Here is a 16,098-nt window from a genome sequence, read left to right as displayed (position 1 = left end):
GAGATGGGGTCTCACCAAGTTGGCCAGGCTGGTCTTGAACTCCTGACCTCAGATGATCCGCCCACCTCGGCCTCCCAAAGTGCTAGGATTACAGGCATGAGCCACTGCACCTGGCCACTCATGTATTAATTCTAATAAGTTTCTAAGATTGTTTTAGATCCTCTATACGGTCGTTTTATTTTTGGATTATGATAGCATTATTTCTACCTTTTTAGTCATTATACTTTTATTTTTTTTCTTACCTAATTGCAGTGGCAAGGACTGCAGTACAGTCCTAAATAGAAATGGTGATATCAGACATTCTTTCCCTGATACAATGTGTAAAGGGAAAAATTTGAACATTGTACCACTATATATGATATCTTATTAGGATATTGGTGAATAGCCTTTACAAACAAATAATTCTTTTATTCTTAGTCTGCTAAGATAAAATATCATGAATAGATGTTGAATCAAATGCATATTCTGCTTCAGTTGATTTGATCATATGATTGTTCTCTTTTTGTGTTAATGTGTCTAATAACATTGATTTTTCTAGTGCTATACCGATCTTGAATTCTTGAACTATATCCATCTTCCTAATGTATTATCTTTTATGTATTTCTGGGATTCGTTTGCTACTGTTTCATTAAGGATTTTTGCCTAAGTAAGATAGACTTGTACTTTTGTGTTTTTTAATGTGTTTATTGTGTTTTAGTATCAAGCCCATGCCAGCTTCATAAAATAAATTAAGAAGTATTTGTTCTCACTACTGGAAGAGTTTATATAAGTGAATATTATTTCTTCCTCAAATTTTTGGCAAATTTACTGGGGAAACCATCTGAATCTGAAGTGTTTTTTGCAGAAAGATTCAAATTACCTTTCAATTTGCTGAATGTTAAAGAACTATTGAGAATATGTCAGGTTTTTTCTCCTCTTAAATTTTAGAAACTTGTATTTTTCTATTAATCTGTCCTTTTTACTTAAATTTTCAAATGTATTGGCATTCAGTTGTTCACATAACACTTTTAACCTGTTGATGTATGTAGGATTTGTACTGATGTTCCTTTTTTATTTCTGTTATTATATAATTTTTACTTTTTTCCTAGATTTGTCTTTTAATTAGTTATTTTTATTTTTTTTCTGCTACTGTGTTTAGTATACTCTTCTTTTTTACTTTAAGTTTCATTTGTTGTTTTCTAATTTTTGAGATAGGTGCCTAGCTCATTAATTTCTCCTTTTAATATTCCTTAATATATTCAAGTAGACTTTTAATTTCCCTGAAAGCAAGCAATATCCCACAATCTTTGATACATAGTACAAGTTGAACATGCTTTTTTTTTTTTTTTTTTTCCTTTGAGGTGGAGTTTTGCTCTTGTTGCCCAGGCTGGAGTGCAGTAGCGCGATCTTGGCTCACTGTAACCTCCACCTCCCATGTTCAAGCGATTCTCTTGCCTCAGCCTCCTGAGTAGCTGGGATTACAGGCTCCCACAACCATGCCCGGCTAATGTTTTATATTTTTAGTAGAGACGAGGTTTCATCATATTGGCCAGGCTGGTCTCCAACTCCTGACCTCAGTTGATCCACCCGCCTTGGCCTCCTAAAGTGTAGGGATTACAGGCATGAGCCACTGTGCCCGGGTGTGAGTACTTGAAAAGACTGTGTGTTCTACAACTGTTGTGTGCAGTGTTTTATACGTGTCCATTAGGTTAGTTCATTAAAAGTGACATTCAAATTTTACGTAACTTCCTGATTTTTTGACTGTTTTATGAAATACTCAATGATACTTGATGATAAACGTGATAAACTCAATGAATCAGAAAAAAGGCAAAAATGGAGAGAAAAAAGAATACATTAGGAATGTTACCAAGTTTGTGAATTTGTTTTATGTCTCCTTTGTTTCTGTCCATTTTTGTAATCTATAATTTGAGTTTATGCTATTAGGATTATATACATTTAGACATTTTTATTTTTCAAATGAGTTGAACTTTTCAAATGAAATTCATGCTTTTTATAGAGAGACATGCTTTTTGATTCAATATTACCTTGTCTAATATTAATACAGGCACACTAACTTTCTTTTTGTTACTCTTTGCCATGTATATCTCTTTCGGCTTTTCACACTGTTTTCTAGTATCTACATACTTTAGGTCTTTCTTCCTCATCAATATAGTTTTGAGTTTTTAAACTCAGTCTGACACAGTCTTTGGGTTTTCATTAAAATATTTTTCTTGATCCACTTTTAAAGTTACTACTGGTATATTTGAGTGTGAAGCACCCATTTCTTATTTTTATTTGTCCTGCCTGATGTATTCTTTTTTCTCTCCATTTTCACCTTCTTTCTGATTCATTGAGTTTATCATGCTTTCTTCGGTTGGTTTGGAAATTATATGCTTCTTTACTGTAATATTGGTGGTTACATGAGCAATTACAACATGCATCTTTGACTATCAGTATTAAATGTGATTTGATTTTTATTCTCTTTCTGAATAATGCAAGGACCCTTTTTAAACAAAAAACATCTTTTTATTCTCTTCCAACTTATATACTCGTGTGTGTTGTAATTATATCAGTTTATGAATTGCCAGAGACACTATTATTTAATACAGTCAACATGCTTTTATATTTACTTTCTTATTTACCATTTTTGTTGCTTTTCATTTCTTCCTGCATCTTAGTCCTTTCATCAGGGCCAGTTTCCTTCTCTCTCTCTCTCTCTTTTATAGCAGAGACAGGGGTCTTGCTCTGTTTCCCAGGCTTATCTCAAACTGCTGGCCTCAAGCAATCCTCCTGCCTTGGCCTCCTGAAGTGCTTGGATTATAGGCATGAGCCACTGTGCTTGGCCTCCTTCTCTTCTAACACTACTGTTAGTATTTTCTTTAGTTTTTGTGTACTAGTAACAAGTTTTATCAATTTCCCTTTTGTATTTATTTATTTTTTTTTGAGACAGAGTCTTGCTCTGTTGCCCAGGCTGGAATGCAATTGTGCAATTTCTGCTTACTGCAACCTCCACCTCCTGGGTTCAAGCTGCAACCTCCACCTCCTGGGTTCAAGCGATTCTCCTGCCTCAGCCTCCCGAGTAGCTGGGATTACAGACACGTGACACCATACCCAGCTAATTTTTGTACTTTTAGTAGAGTCGAGGTTTCACCATGTTGGCCAGGCTGGTCTTGAACTCCTGACCTCATGATCTGCCCGCCTCGGCCTCCCAAAGTGCTGGGATTACAGGAGTGAGCCACCGCGCCTGGCCTCAATTTCCCTTTAGGAGTTTATTTTCTTTGGTTTTCATCATTTTAGTGTTATGTGCCTAGGTATAACCTCTCTTCACTGACCCTATTTAAAGTTCTTGGATCTGTGGTTTGTTGCTTTTTAGTCAGATTTACTACATTCTCAGCTATTATGTATTCAGTGATTGCTCCTGCATCATTCTCTCTCTCTCTGTCTTCTGGGGCCCTGATTACATACACGTTAGACTTCCCTCTATCCTTTATGGTTTCTTCCCTCTCTTCTGCACCTCTCATCCTTTCATCTTCCCATGCTTTATTCAAAACATTTTTCTCATGTTTCTCGTAGTTTGCTAGTTTTCTCTTTGTGTTTGCCAAATCTGCTAATAAGTCATGCAGTCAGCTTTTAATTGAAAATTTCATGCAGGCTCTATTTTTTCCAAATCTCTTAGGTCACATTTTATAATTTCTAGCTGTTCTAAAATTTCAGGTGCATCTTTAGCTTTATGATCACAGCAAGCATGCTTTTAAACTTCCTGTGGGTCTGTTCCTATTCTTGTTTTGTTGGTTCTTCCATGATGCTTTACATCCTGTTATGCCTGGTTATCCCTGAGTCTGTGTCTGACATTGTACTTGGAAATTGACTTTTTACAAAAAATTTGAGGCCTTGTATTTCATATATATATGAAATACATATACACACGCACACGGGCACACACATGCACACATATATAAAGAAGACTTTGCCGGTTTTGTTTAGTACCTAGGGGTTCTAGCAATTTAGAATTATTATACTCCATATTTTACATTGAGAATTTTCTGGGCCATTTGGTTGACTCTAAGCTGGGCAGCAGCTGCACAAAAGGAGCTCCGCAGTGTTCTGGATGTGTTTGATGCAGTGACATCATGTTGGATTAAGTTCATGTCGAAGCTCTTCCCTGCAGTTCACTTTCTGTGCGATGCATTTCTTCCTGGTGGTGTTAGAAAGCACAGGAGTTTAGCAGGCCCCTCTCTTGGTAGGTTTTATGGTAGACAGAATAGTGGTCCCCCGAAAGATGCCCACATCGTAATCCCCTAAACCTGTGAATATGTTGTGCTACATAGCAAGCAGAAATGAAGGTTGTAGGTGGAATTAAGGCTGTTAATCAGACCTCACTATCAAAGTGGTGCAGCGTTAGACACACTCAATCCCCACACACTGATGACTTCAGAAATGGAAGGAAGCCAGAAGTCAGGGAATGTGACTCCAGACGCTGGAACAAGCAAAGAGATGGATTCTCTCCTAGAGCCTCCAAAAGGAACACAGCCCTGCCAACTCCTTGACCGTAGCTCGGTGAGACCTGTTTCCAACTTTCGACTTCCAGGACTGCGAGGTAACAAATCACTGTTGTTTTAAGCAACCACATTTGTGGTCATTTGTTACAGCAGCCATAGGCAACTCATATGGGCCCGGAGCACCAACGTGTGTCTACGGGCTCCACTCAGCCTCTTAACTACATCTTGCAGAAGCTGTAGACCCTCCGCAGGGAAAAGAAACCTCAAAGCCCAGCCTCAACTCTGGATTTTTGTCTTTTTATTTCTTGGCTTCTTCTTCACTTTCCTGTTAAATTGTTCTTACCTCCAGGCAGCTGTCTTCAGTTTTCTGTCCAGCGTCTCTGTTTGCCAGTAACTGGAGGTTTGGTCCAAATTGCCCAGTTGGCTGGTGCTGGCGAACTTTTCGTTGGAATCTGATGACTGAGCTAATCTGGTTGTGCTTTAGAATTTCATATTTCTGTTGGCATTTTAGTCTTGGAATCATTCCCCATATTAGCACAAGAGCTTTCTTCTTAGCTGACTCCTCTTTTTGTATTCTCCATCCCGATTGGCCTCTAAAATAGTCGTATGGTCTTCCTCTCTGTGGCTACCAATGGCCCAGTGGTCCATGGAACTCTCCCTTTAGGGTCCCTTTTAGTACAAATACAGAGGCTCCAGACCCATTACGCTGTGCAGAGAGAGCACCTTTCCTCCAGCAAGGCTGTCTACTCAGTGATCTCCGAAGCATGATACGTTCACACCCCAAAGGTGTGCCTCTGCTCACACCATCACCCCCACCTGGAGTGATGGAAGAGGCACTAAGTGGGCTGTGGCGGTGGAAACAGACTGGCTTATGTGGACCCGACTGTGCGGATTAGCTCAGCAGAGCGGCTGCAGGCAGGTTTCATGCGGGGGCACCCTGTTGGATTAAGTACAAATACGTTCAAGAGGGCAATTTTAATGAACAGCCCTCATCTAGGTTTGAATTTGGTGTTCTGTGAAACAACTCTCATTACCGACTGTCTGAATGCACAGCCAGTTCTTAGTCCTCTTAGGTGCCTTTGGCAGAGGAGAAAGCAAGGCTTTGCTGACAGCCTCAGCCCACTGGAACAGCGTGGAGCGTTTGGGGCCCGCAGGGAAAGAAAGCGTTTTGATTTGAGACTTCAAACTCTAACCCTGCACTGTGAACCTTTGAATTTTGCCACCATCTACCGAGGCTTTTTGACTGTGAAACAGTCAGGAGGCAAGGGGACAAAAGATGAAAGGCAGGAAAGGCAAGGCGGGGCTGGCGCCTGCATTCTCAACTGGAATTTAGCAGGGGAAAAGCTGCCTTTCTGCTCAGACACTGAGGGAGGACCATTTAATCTCTAATACTCGTGCTTGCGGCAGGAAAATCTCCAGTTAGAAAAAGAAGGCAGAACCCAGGCACCCCTTGATCAGTGTCTCCGAGGCGTGAGCCTCCCAGAAGCCACCTGTGGACCTGTGTGAAGTTGACTCTGAAAAAGGACTGTGGAGGCCCCGATGCCAGTCCTCATTGTCCCCGTCACCTTGTCACCGTGGAGACGAGGACCACGTCAGGCAGGGACGCAGCACTCACAGAGTCCGTCACGTGCTCTGTGACGTGCAGTGGAGTGTCCTGCCATGCGTGGCTGGGCCAACCCACTTATCACCTCCACATTTAGGACACCTTAAATACTACAATCACAGCCGCTATTGTAGATTACATTGCTGTCTAAATGGGTTTCATGGTCATTTCTATTCAGTATCTGTCTTGGGACATAAACCCCTAGAGTAACACTGAATCTGTGGAACTTGGAGAAATTATCACTCTGAGTTAAGTTTCCTTGTACGTTTGGTGTTTCTTGCCACCAGGACGCTTTCACTTGGGTATATAACTGACTGAGTGCCCACTGCGTGTCAGGAGACACCGGGGTGGACAAAACAGACTACTTTTCTATTTCAGTTTAGCAAATTGAAACGGTTCACCTGACAATACAGTCTTGGCTGTGAACGAGTGAATTCACTCATTCATTCAGTATTGGGATCGGGCCGTCTGCCCTCGTTTGAATTTCCACAGCACTGACCATCAAGTGGTAAATACAAATTAGATAGAAATACAAAATAGTAATAGTAATAATAAAGAAAGTACAAAACAAAAGAGTTGGGGGTAATTATTCCATTAATTTGGGTGAAAATGCTTGGCTTAATTTAATTAAGGTATTCTCTACCCATGATCAATAAGTAAGGAGCTAAGGAGCTAGATTAGGGACTATGAAGAAATCATTTTATATTGCTGCCAGGGGAAACCTGCCCACACTTTAAAAAGAGGAACTATGCATTCTGGAACACAGAGACGCCTCGCCAGGCCCTCTTGGCAGATGGTGCAGCAGCCAGGGGCTCTAGGTCCCCAAGAGCCCAGCACGGAGTTCTGGGGTGATTCGGAAGCTTGTGGCACATGAGATCCTTCTGAAATAAGCATTCATCACCCTCTGACCGTGCGTGTGCCAGGCACTGCGATGGTCTCAAGGGCACAGAGTATCTGTGCTCAGGGAACCTGTGGTCTAGTGAAGGAGGGATGGGAGCCAGCTCCAGCCACACCCGGGAAGCACAGGGTTTGATGTCTGCATGGGGACCAAGCAAGTTCGGAGCTGTGACACCTGCCTACCCTACCAGGGGGCTGTCAGGAAGGCTTCTCCAGAAAGGACAACATCCTGAATGCTAAATGACAGGCACTTCGCCTGATGCTGCAGGATGGGAAGACAAAGGAAGCCATGCAGAAAGGTCTGGGCTTCCTCAGGGTTCCCTGTGTGCACGAATGGGTGCCGGGAGGGGTGGCAGCCGAGAAGTTCAGCGCTGTGACCCTGGGCAGAACTTTGCTGTTGCATGGGATGAGGATTGCGTCCTGTAGGGCAGCAGCTGTCTCCAAGGCTTTGCTAAGGTGGGATACTTCTGTGATCAGACGGGGATCATTCAGTCCAGGGACAAATAGGCCCATAGCAGGCAGCGAGACCAAAGCCAGGTAGGCAGTGAGAGGTATCGTGTTTGTCCACTGAGAGCCTTCGAGGACCATGTCCTGGAGTGAGGTCAAGGCTGGAGGTGAACCAGGGGGACCTCAACCTCCTTGTGACCTAGGAGTATCATGACAGGGAACGCGAAGGGCGTTTTCAGAACGGGATCCAGATGCAGAGGACGGGAATGTGCGTGTTCGCCATGTCTCCTCGCTGGTGCAGGTGGGGGCCCTGCCTGGCTGGCAGGTGCCGCCTCTGTGCTCTGTGCGTTATCTCACCAGGCTTCTCTCTGCCCACATCGTCCAGAGACCCAGACAGGTGGCCTCACTCAGAGGTTTCCACCTGGAGCATTAGGCAGGGTCCCTGCTGGCAGCCAACCTGCAGATGACCCAAGTGTGCACCTGTGCTGTGTGCTCACCCCATTGCTGAAGCAATATGAGCCTCTTTAGTTGTTTTATGATAGAAAAAAAATAACGGCATCCTCTTTAATGGACTATAAATGCCCTTTCCAACATCACTGCTTCTGTTTCAAGATGGAGGACATCTGCATTTGCTTTTGGTGAGTTACTTGGTAGCAATTCACTTAATGCAAATGTGAAATACAAGGTTGGTAATACGGTCTCCCCTGTGAATCAGACCATTCATTCAAGCAGCAATCTGGGCACTGCTGAATTAGACACACGCCTCCCCCATGTGGTTGAAGAGGGGACGCAGCTGTTCTACCTGGAGGAGGTCCCAGGCATCAGGAGGAAGCAGAAGCATGCCGCAGGGCTCTGGGCATCCCTGGAGCGCCTCTGCTGTGGTCTCTAGCAGAAACGCAAGTTCAGGGGCAGGGCTGGGGGGCTCTCTGTTGCACCGCTGTCCCGCTTCTTTCTTTCCACCTAGTAAGGTCAAATCACTTTGCCCAAAGAAGCTTCAGAAATATTTGTAAGACAGCAACAGAAACGATGAGCACTTTCTTTCTTGCCAGTGAGATATTTATTTGAACATGTTGTTGCTCTGCAGCGGGCGAACCCTTCGCATTGTCCGCTTCCTTTCGTCTGAGATGCTGGGGTGCTGCGGCAGAGCCGTGGAGGGCAGTGCTTCAGCTCGAGGCTGCCTTGTGTGGCAGCACCCTTGCAGGTGATGCTGTTTCCACAGCAGTGAGTCTGTCGTCCCAAGCACAGGGATTAATTGGAACCACCTCTGCATCCTACAGATTTGTGGACTCACAGGGCAACAGAGACCCCAGAGATCCGAGTCCAAATGCCCTCTCTTCACTTGCCAAAAGTCTCATTTATTAATCAGAAGAACTAGCACTAAGTCCCCGGGCTCCTGATTTTTTACTCTGTTTTTGGGTGGGCTCTGGTAAGCCCACATCCACGGGCATTGCTGAAGATGGAAAGAGGGTATCTACGATCAGATTAAGGTATGTTGAACTGAAGCATGTTTTCAAAACATTAAAACTTAAATTTTGGAAACTTAGAACTTTAAAAAGCAATTAAGGCCGGGCGTGGTGGCTCACACCTGTGATCCCAGCACTTTGGGAGGCCAAGGCGGGTGGATCACCTGAGGTCAGGAGTTCGAGACCAGCCTGGCCAACGTGGCAAAACCCTGTCTCTACTAAAAATACAAAAACTAGCCAGGCGTGATGGTGGGTGCCTGTAATCCCAGCTACTCGGGAGATTGAGGCAGGAGAATCACTTGAAAACCCGGAAGGCGGAGATTGCAGTGAGCCAGGATCACGCCTCTGCACTCCAGCCTGGACAACAGGAGTGAAACTCTCTCAAAAATAAAAAATAAAAAGCAATTTAAATTTTGGGGGATATTTCTGTAGAATCTGTTACACATTTTTTGGCTTATTTCCACAATCTTTTTCTGTTAATGCCAGATTCTCTCTGCAGGTATTGATGGTTGAGCTGATAGCTCAGAGGCCAAGAAAGCTCCAGTGCATCACTCCAAGACCACTGTGACCTTGGGCATGGTACTTAAAGATTCTAAGTTGAAGGTGGTGCGAAAACCGACTTTCTGGCAGGGTTGCATGATAATTGAAGGGCACTTAGCACAACGCCTGGCATTTGGCACGCCTCCCAAAACTCGTAATGATGTTGATGGTGACGACGATGAGAACGGCAGTGCCCTTAGGAATTACTGGTGATGGAGACTTTATGTACTTGTACTGAAAAGTCCCAGGTTTCTGGTCTATGTTCAACTTGATGATTATTTCATTTCTTCTCAGTCAATTATCAGAGTTTGTTTATATCCACTTAAAAATTTTTAAATTGTGTCTCCCATCCAAGTACTGACCCTGCTTAGCTTCCGAGATCAGTTAAGATTGGATGCATTCAGGGTGGCATGGCCGTAAATGAAATTGTTTATCATGGCAAAATATGCATAACATAGAATTTACCATTGTAATCATTTGTGAGTGTACAGTTCAGTGGCATTAAGTTCATTTGCACTGTTTTGCAGCCATCACCACCATCCATCTCCACAATTGCTTCCTCCTCCCTAGCTCGATATCTACGTTTTAAGAAGAATGGAGTTAGTGTGCTCAGAGCAGAAGGTGGATCGGGGGCCTCCAACTCTGTCCATGCTCCAGGGGGCAGGTTGACAAGTCTGACTGATGGATAACTCGGGCATGACCTCAAAGCTGATTTGGAATGAGGCAGGGGTAGACATGAGTGCATGGAGGGATAAATCAATATATTTCCTAAGTGAGGAGTGTGTTGCTGTATTGGCTGTTGTTAGAAATAAACGCCGTAAACAGGATTTTCCTCATTCAGAAGGTGTGCTGTGGACATGAAATGCTTTTTAAATGAGAAACTCAAAGTTGGCCCCTGTGTTCGTTTACTGGGGCTGCTGTAATGAAACACCGCAGACCGGGCTGCTTGAGCAGCGGAAGTTTATTTCTCGCAGGTCTGGAAGCTGGACGTTCGAGAGTAAGGGGTCAGCAGGGTGGTTTCTTTTGAGGCCTCTCTTTCTGGCTTCTCCCTGTGTCCTTGCATGATCTCCCCTACGTGTGTCTCTGTGTCCTGATTTTCTCTTTGTGTAAGGCGGCCAGTCATGTGGGATTAGGGTTCACCCTGATGACCTCATTCTAATTTAGTTACCTCTCTAAAGACTTCATCTCTAAATAAGGACACGTTCTGAGCTACGTGGGGTTAGAACTTCAACATATGAGTTCTAGTGGCGGACGAGGGGCTCCAGGTCAGCCCATGCCAGTCTCTAGAGATCCCTCCAGTTCTAAAACTCCTCCAAATCCTCCCCAGTTCCAAAAGGAAGCAGAGGAAGCCAGGCGTCCTGTGCCTGGGGCCGCCCCTGCGCACACTCCCCAGGGCACGGGATTGTTGGTAGAACATTACAGACACAGCTCTGAAGTCCCAGAGACAGAATGTCCTGCTGTTTCTGAGCCATGTCCATGACATTTTTCTTAGAGAGAAAGAATAATAAACAGAGACAGAATATTTTTAAGTCCTACCCTCCTTGTCTGCCAAGAATAATCCTGGTGTTCTCTGGAACTCACTGCCTTCATGGCCATCCTGTACTTTGTATCTGTAAATGTCTGCCCTGGAAAAAGCCATCCACTGGTTTCAAGATAATCCGCAGGCTTTAAATAAACACAAGACTCCTTGAAACAGAGCCTCGCTCTGGAAATAGAGCGAGAGGCCGTTTCAGTCCAAGGAGAAGAGAGACTGATGGCTAATTAAACTCCAAGAAGTGCCTTTTAAAATAGCATTTCAGTTTCAGTTATTGAATTGAGCTACGATTATCTAATGCACACCCCTTTTAATGTACGCTTTGCACTGGGAAACAGTAGGAACTGAGTTTTATTCTGTGCAGGGAAATGTGTGTTGTGGCAGAGCCATAGTCACCTGGGGTGGTGTCAGGCATGTTTATGCCATTTCTTGATTTCTAACCACCTTCACTTTTTGTGTGTGTGAACAAAGATAGTTCAGTTTTTACCTTGTTATGACACTTGATAGATTAAGTAGAATGACAGGCCTGACCAGAGAGCTAATAAAAAAGAAATCCACTAATTGTACTCATTTATACAGAAAGCTTATTCCCTCCATTTTTCTCCCTTCTTCCTCCTTTCCCCGACTCCTAAGTCTTTCGTATGAGCCAGGCTGTGTTCTATCTGTCAATGGAAAAATTCAAAAGATTTCTTTGTGGTGAGTTGTCAGGTTTTTTTTTTTTTTTTAATTGAGCAGAATGCTAAAGAAATTGTTGACTCCCTCATTGGCTATGTAAATCTTTTTCATCGAAGATCCATGAAGATCGTGTAGTGTGTGTTGAAAAAGTAGAATTTATTATAAGCTCCTGTTCTCCAGGTGGAATTTGCTTCTCTAAGTCTGCAAAAATGGGCAAGTGCCATGTGTCTTAAAAAATTCATTCATCCCTTTGCTTCATTGATGGCCTCCTTTGCTTGATCACCTGTTCCCTCATTTTGCAATAGAGCTGCAGTCATGTCTGCTCACTTACTAGCCAGTAACCAGCATCAGTCCCCCAACTGCCACTCATTATCAAATGATTAACTGTTATTTATTATACAGTGGAGAAGGCCGTGCCTTGGCTTTCCACAGATTCATAGGCTGAGTTCTTCCCCCGTGAAACTTGCCTGCCGTGGATGCAAGACAGAAAAACAAGTGCCTTTTGGAACGGAGCAGCCTGAGCCCGGATTTCTCTAACGTATACGTGCTGTTATTTTAGGTCTCCGAGTTCAATCCTTTGACGTTCACCAGCGTGATCGAATGCGAGAAGCCAAACAACGACCTGAGTAGGTTTCGCGGCTGCATGTGAGTATCGTGCGTCTGCCCGCACGCATCCTTCTGTTTGATAACTATATAGGCAGGTGCATACACTCGCTCAGTTATAAAGTATGCATTTAATACTCTTTGCCACATGATGTAGCTGTTCGGGAATGTGGCCCAGCACCTGAGCCTTCTTGGCTGCTTTTGGAACTGGTGGGTAAGAGCCTGTTGTCAGTAGAAGCTCGCCACGACCATCTGTAAGGAGGAGGTACCGCTTTTCCTCCCGCTAGCAGGCACTGGGAATGTGATGGGTGTGAGCAGAGACGTGTCGCTGACCACACATGGCCCCATGACATGAAAGCAGGAGTAGGCCGGGTGGAGTTTCGTGGATGTATGCTTCCACTCAGTCACTGAACAAGTATTTATTGATACCTGCTACATGCTGAGCACATTCAAGGCACTGGATGTAATGTGGTAAACTGAATAAACAGAAGTTCCTGGCTTTGTGTTTATTTCATTCTAGTTAGGGGGAAAGAAAGACAATTAAAACAAATAAGCATAACCTAGAGTGTGTCTGGTAGGCCAGCCCCTTCCTGCTCCAAAACAGAAAGACAGGTGGATCGGGGCACAGGCCTGGCGCTGTGTTGGCACTTGCTGAAGCCGCGTGATGGGGAGTAGTAGAGACAACCTTCATGTCTGTTTGGAAATTTCCATGATAATCCAAGTGTGTGTGTGTGGTCAGTGGTGGGGGGAAAAACATGGAAGAGAATAGGCAGTGTCAGGACGGAGCTGCTGAGTGGCCTGCCAGGGCCCTTGGGGATGGTCTCCTGGAGAACCAGCCTGTGACAGGGGCATGACACACATGGCGTTCCACTGCCCTCAAGCACTGTTCAGCTATCACACCTCAGCCACCTCCTGTGGGCTCAGCCCTCTCCCCTGCAGTACAAGGGGCTGCCTCCTGGCACTGACCTACTTGGAGGCGGGGATGGATCATTGATGCCTGCAGCCGCTGAACATCCCAGGCAGTGGTCTCCCCCACCTGCCCCCCGCAGACACACGGAGGTGTGGGGACGATCTGCTTCTGAAAGTGGCCCCAGTTCTGAGAGCTTTCGGTGTGAGTTTGAGTCTGCTGATTTGCCAGCACCTCCAGCCTTGCTGCCTGTGCCCAGCACACAGTGGCAGGCGGTAGGGCTGGGGATGACTCAACAGAAGTGAACTCTGCACAGCAAAAGCTGAAAATCGTCTGCAGCCAAATGTTGACCCCGTCACCCACTGGAATTGCCCCGTAACCTTCACACCACACAGCCCAGAAATACTGGCAGATTTGCCTCTTTGAGGACCAGCCATTCCAAACTGGAAACATTAACCGTTTGCACTTGGAGAACAGAACTGAGCTTGGGTTTGTAGCAAGAAGACCCTAGCCTGAATAGAGGCTCTTCCTCTTCCCTGGGAGGTGGCCTCAGGAAAGTGATTCTGTCTTCCTGAGCGCCGGCCTTCTCCGAATCCTGGAGGTATCATCGGCTGCCTGTCAACCTCACAAGCTGACGTGAGAGTCCAGTGAAGGAATGTACGTGACGTACGACATGAATTAGAAAGTGTCGCGTGTGGAATGCTCGCAGTAGGAAGATCTTAGAGACAGGAAGTGGATTGGCCGTGGCCAGGGTTTGGGGGTGTGGAGTGAGATAGGAATGGGAAGGGACTGCCCATGGGTCTAGGGTTTATTTTAGGGTTATGAACATGTTCTCGTTAGTTGGGTGTGGTGGTGCACTCCTGTAGTCCCAGCTACCTGGGAGGCTAATGTGGGAGGATCGCTTGAGCGGGGGAGGCAGAGATTGCAGTGAACCATGATTGTGCCATTGTACTCCATGCTGGGAGACAGAGCAAGACCCAGTCTCAAAAAAAAGAAAGAAGAAAATGTTCTCATATTAGCCGGTGGTGGTAGTTATACAACTCTTGATGATACAAAAACATCTGAAAAAAAAGCTAGGCTGTGCAGTGGCTTAGGCCTGTAATCCTTCGGGAGGCCTAGATGGGAGGTTCACTTGAGGTTAGGAGTTTAAGACCAGCCTGGACAATGTAGTGAGACCTTGTCTCTACAAAAATCACACACAAAAAAAGTTAGCCTGGTGTGGTGGTGCGCACCTGTAATCACAGAAACTCAGGAGGCTGAGGTGGGGGGATGGCTTACACCCAGGGGATCCAGGCTGCAGTGAGCTATGATCACAGCACTGCACTCCAGCCTGGACAATAGAGAGACCCTATCTGAATCAAATCAAAACACAGAACTGGATGAACTTAAATGAGCGAACATTATAGTCTGTGAAATATATCTCAAGCTGGCAGAAAAATAGTGCTAGGAGCCTCATTATTCGAGTGCCCTTTAAGGCTGCATTCTTTGGAAGGATCCTCATATAGTTAAACCCTAATGAGATCTTCAGAGTTAGGATCTGGAAGTAACATCGTTCCCCACCTTCTCCAGCTGTTCCCGGCACTCACTTCTCAGCCCCTGCCCTGAGGTGTCCTCGCCCAGAGAGGCCTCCTGGGAATGGAGACCTGGCTCAGCCTGACCCTGCTGATTATGCACAGCCAACTTTATGGCACGCGGTCACCTCTGAAGCCACAAACCAATCAAACATTTGCATTTTCCCCTAAAGAATAAAGCAAAGAGGTTGACTGGTTAACTGGTCATCTGATGTAAAATTCCATTTGACTTTGTAAAGCCGGTTCACTAGCTCTCTTTTCAGACCTGTCAACGTTTGCTTAGGTTCTTGAGTGCTTTGATATTGGATGCATACGTATTTATAATTGTTATGTCTTCCTGCATAATTGACCCTTCTTTGTCTTGTAGGACAGTTTTCGACTTAGTCTATTTTGTCAGATACAAGTATAGCCAGCCCTGTTCTCCTTTGGTGACCATTCTTACCCCACAGAGCAGGGTTCTGAGCTGCAGAGCCTCCTGCAACCACACAGGGCTGGCACGAGCACAGCTGCATTTTGGGGTAGACTCTTTGCCCTGGTGGGTGACACCCTCCAGAGACCATGGTTAGTAAAGGCAGCAGGGCTGTCACTAACAACAGAGCTGTCACGGTCCCTGCCCCTTCCTACCTGGTGTCTGGTGGGAGCCTTGTGCGGGCTGTATCCAAAATGCCCTTACTGCCAGGGACCAAGCATTAAATAAACTGCATCAGCTAGATTCACTCAAACTGGAATGTTTTAATTCCACCTTGCCACCTTTAGTTGACATATTTATATCTTAAAAATATTGAACATCAGCACAAAACAGTTTGGTAATTTCCATACTTACTTTTGTTAGATAAACAAAAATCTGAACATATTATTTTAAAGAAAATTCTGCCCAGGATTTTCCAGTGGAAGCAATTATCTGTCATTCCTTCCTCCCAACTTATGTCAGTCAGGATCCACTTAGGAAGCAGACTGAACACCCTGATTCATATAGATGAGGAAGGATGCTTGCTAAGGGCACATCTTTGCTAAGGTATTTAATCTGCAGGCGTGGGTGGGTGTAGGGGACGTATTGGGGACAGAGCAGACACTGGATTAGTAGCCGCTGCACAGTCTTTGCCATGAGGCCCCATGAGGTCGTTGCCAAGAGTGGCCCTGGGGGACTCATGACGAGGGAGATGCCTGGGGAGACTCGTAGCCCTGGTCAGGGGACACTGCCAGACACTAGTGTTGCCTCTCCAGGAGGGAGCAGGGAATAAACTTCCTGTCTTTTCTTTCTTTTTTTTTTTTTTTTGAGACAGAGTTTCACTCTGTCGTCCAGGCTGAAGGGCAGTGGCGCAGTCTTGGCTCCCTGCAACCCTCACCTCCCGGGTTCAAGTGATTCTCCTGCCTCAGCCT

At 45.1% G+C, this 16,098-nt stretch overlaps 1 protein-coding gene across 1 annotated transcript in view; it reads left to right on the top strand.

Moving 5' to 3' along the window:
* Positions 1 to 16,098, top strand: part of ATP10A (ATPase, class V, type 10A) — a 106,124-nt gene that overhangs the window by 38,095 nt on the left and 51,931 nt on the right. Inside the window, exon 5 of the mRNA XM_011981496.1 lies at positions 12,197 to 12,282. Coding sequence (XP_011836886.1) covers positions 12,197 to 12,282 — 86 coding nt within the window. The remainder of the gene's footprint in view (positions 1 to 12,196; positions 12,283 to 16,098) is intronic.

This window comes from Mandrillus leucophaeus, unplaced genomic scaffold, assembly GCF_000951045.1.
Source record: "Mandrillus leucophaeus isolate KB7577 unplaced genomic scaffold, Mleu.le_1.0 Scaffold227, whole genome shotgun sequence".
Lineage (NCBI taxonomy): Eukaryota > Metazoa > Chordata > Mammalia > Primates > Cercopithecidae > Mandrillus > Mandrillus leucophaeus.
The sequence above is the reverse complement of the archived record's forward strand: the minus strand, read 5'-3'. Positions and strand labels throughout refer to the sequence as shown.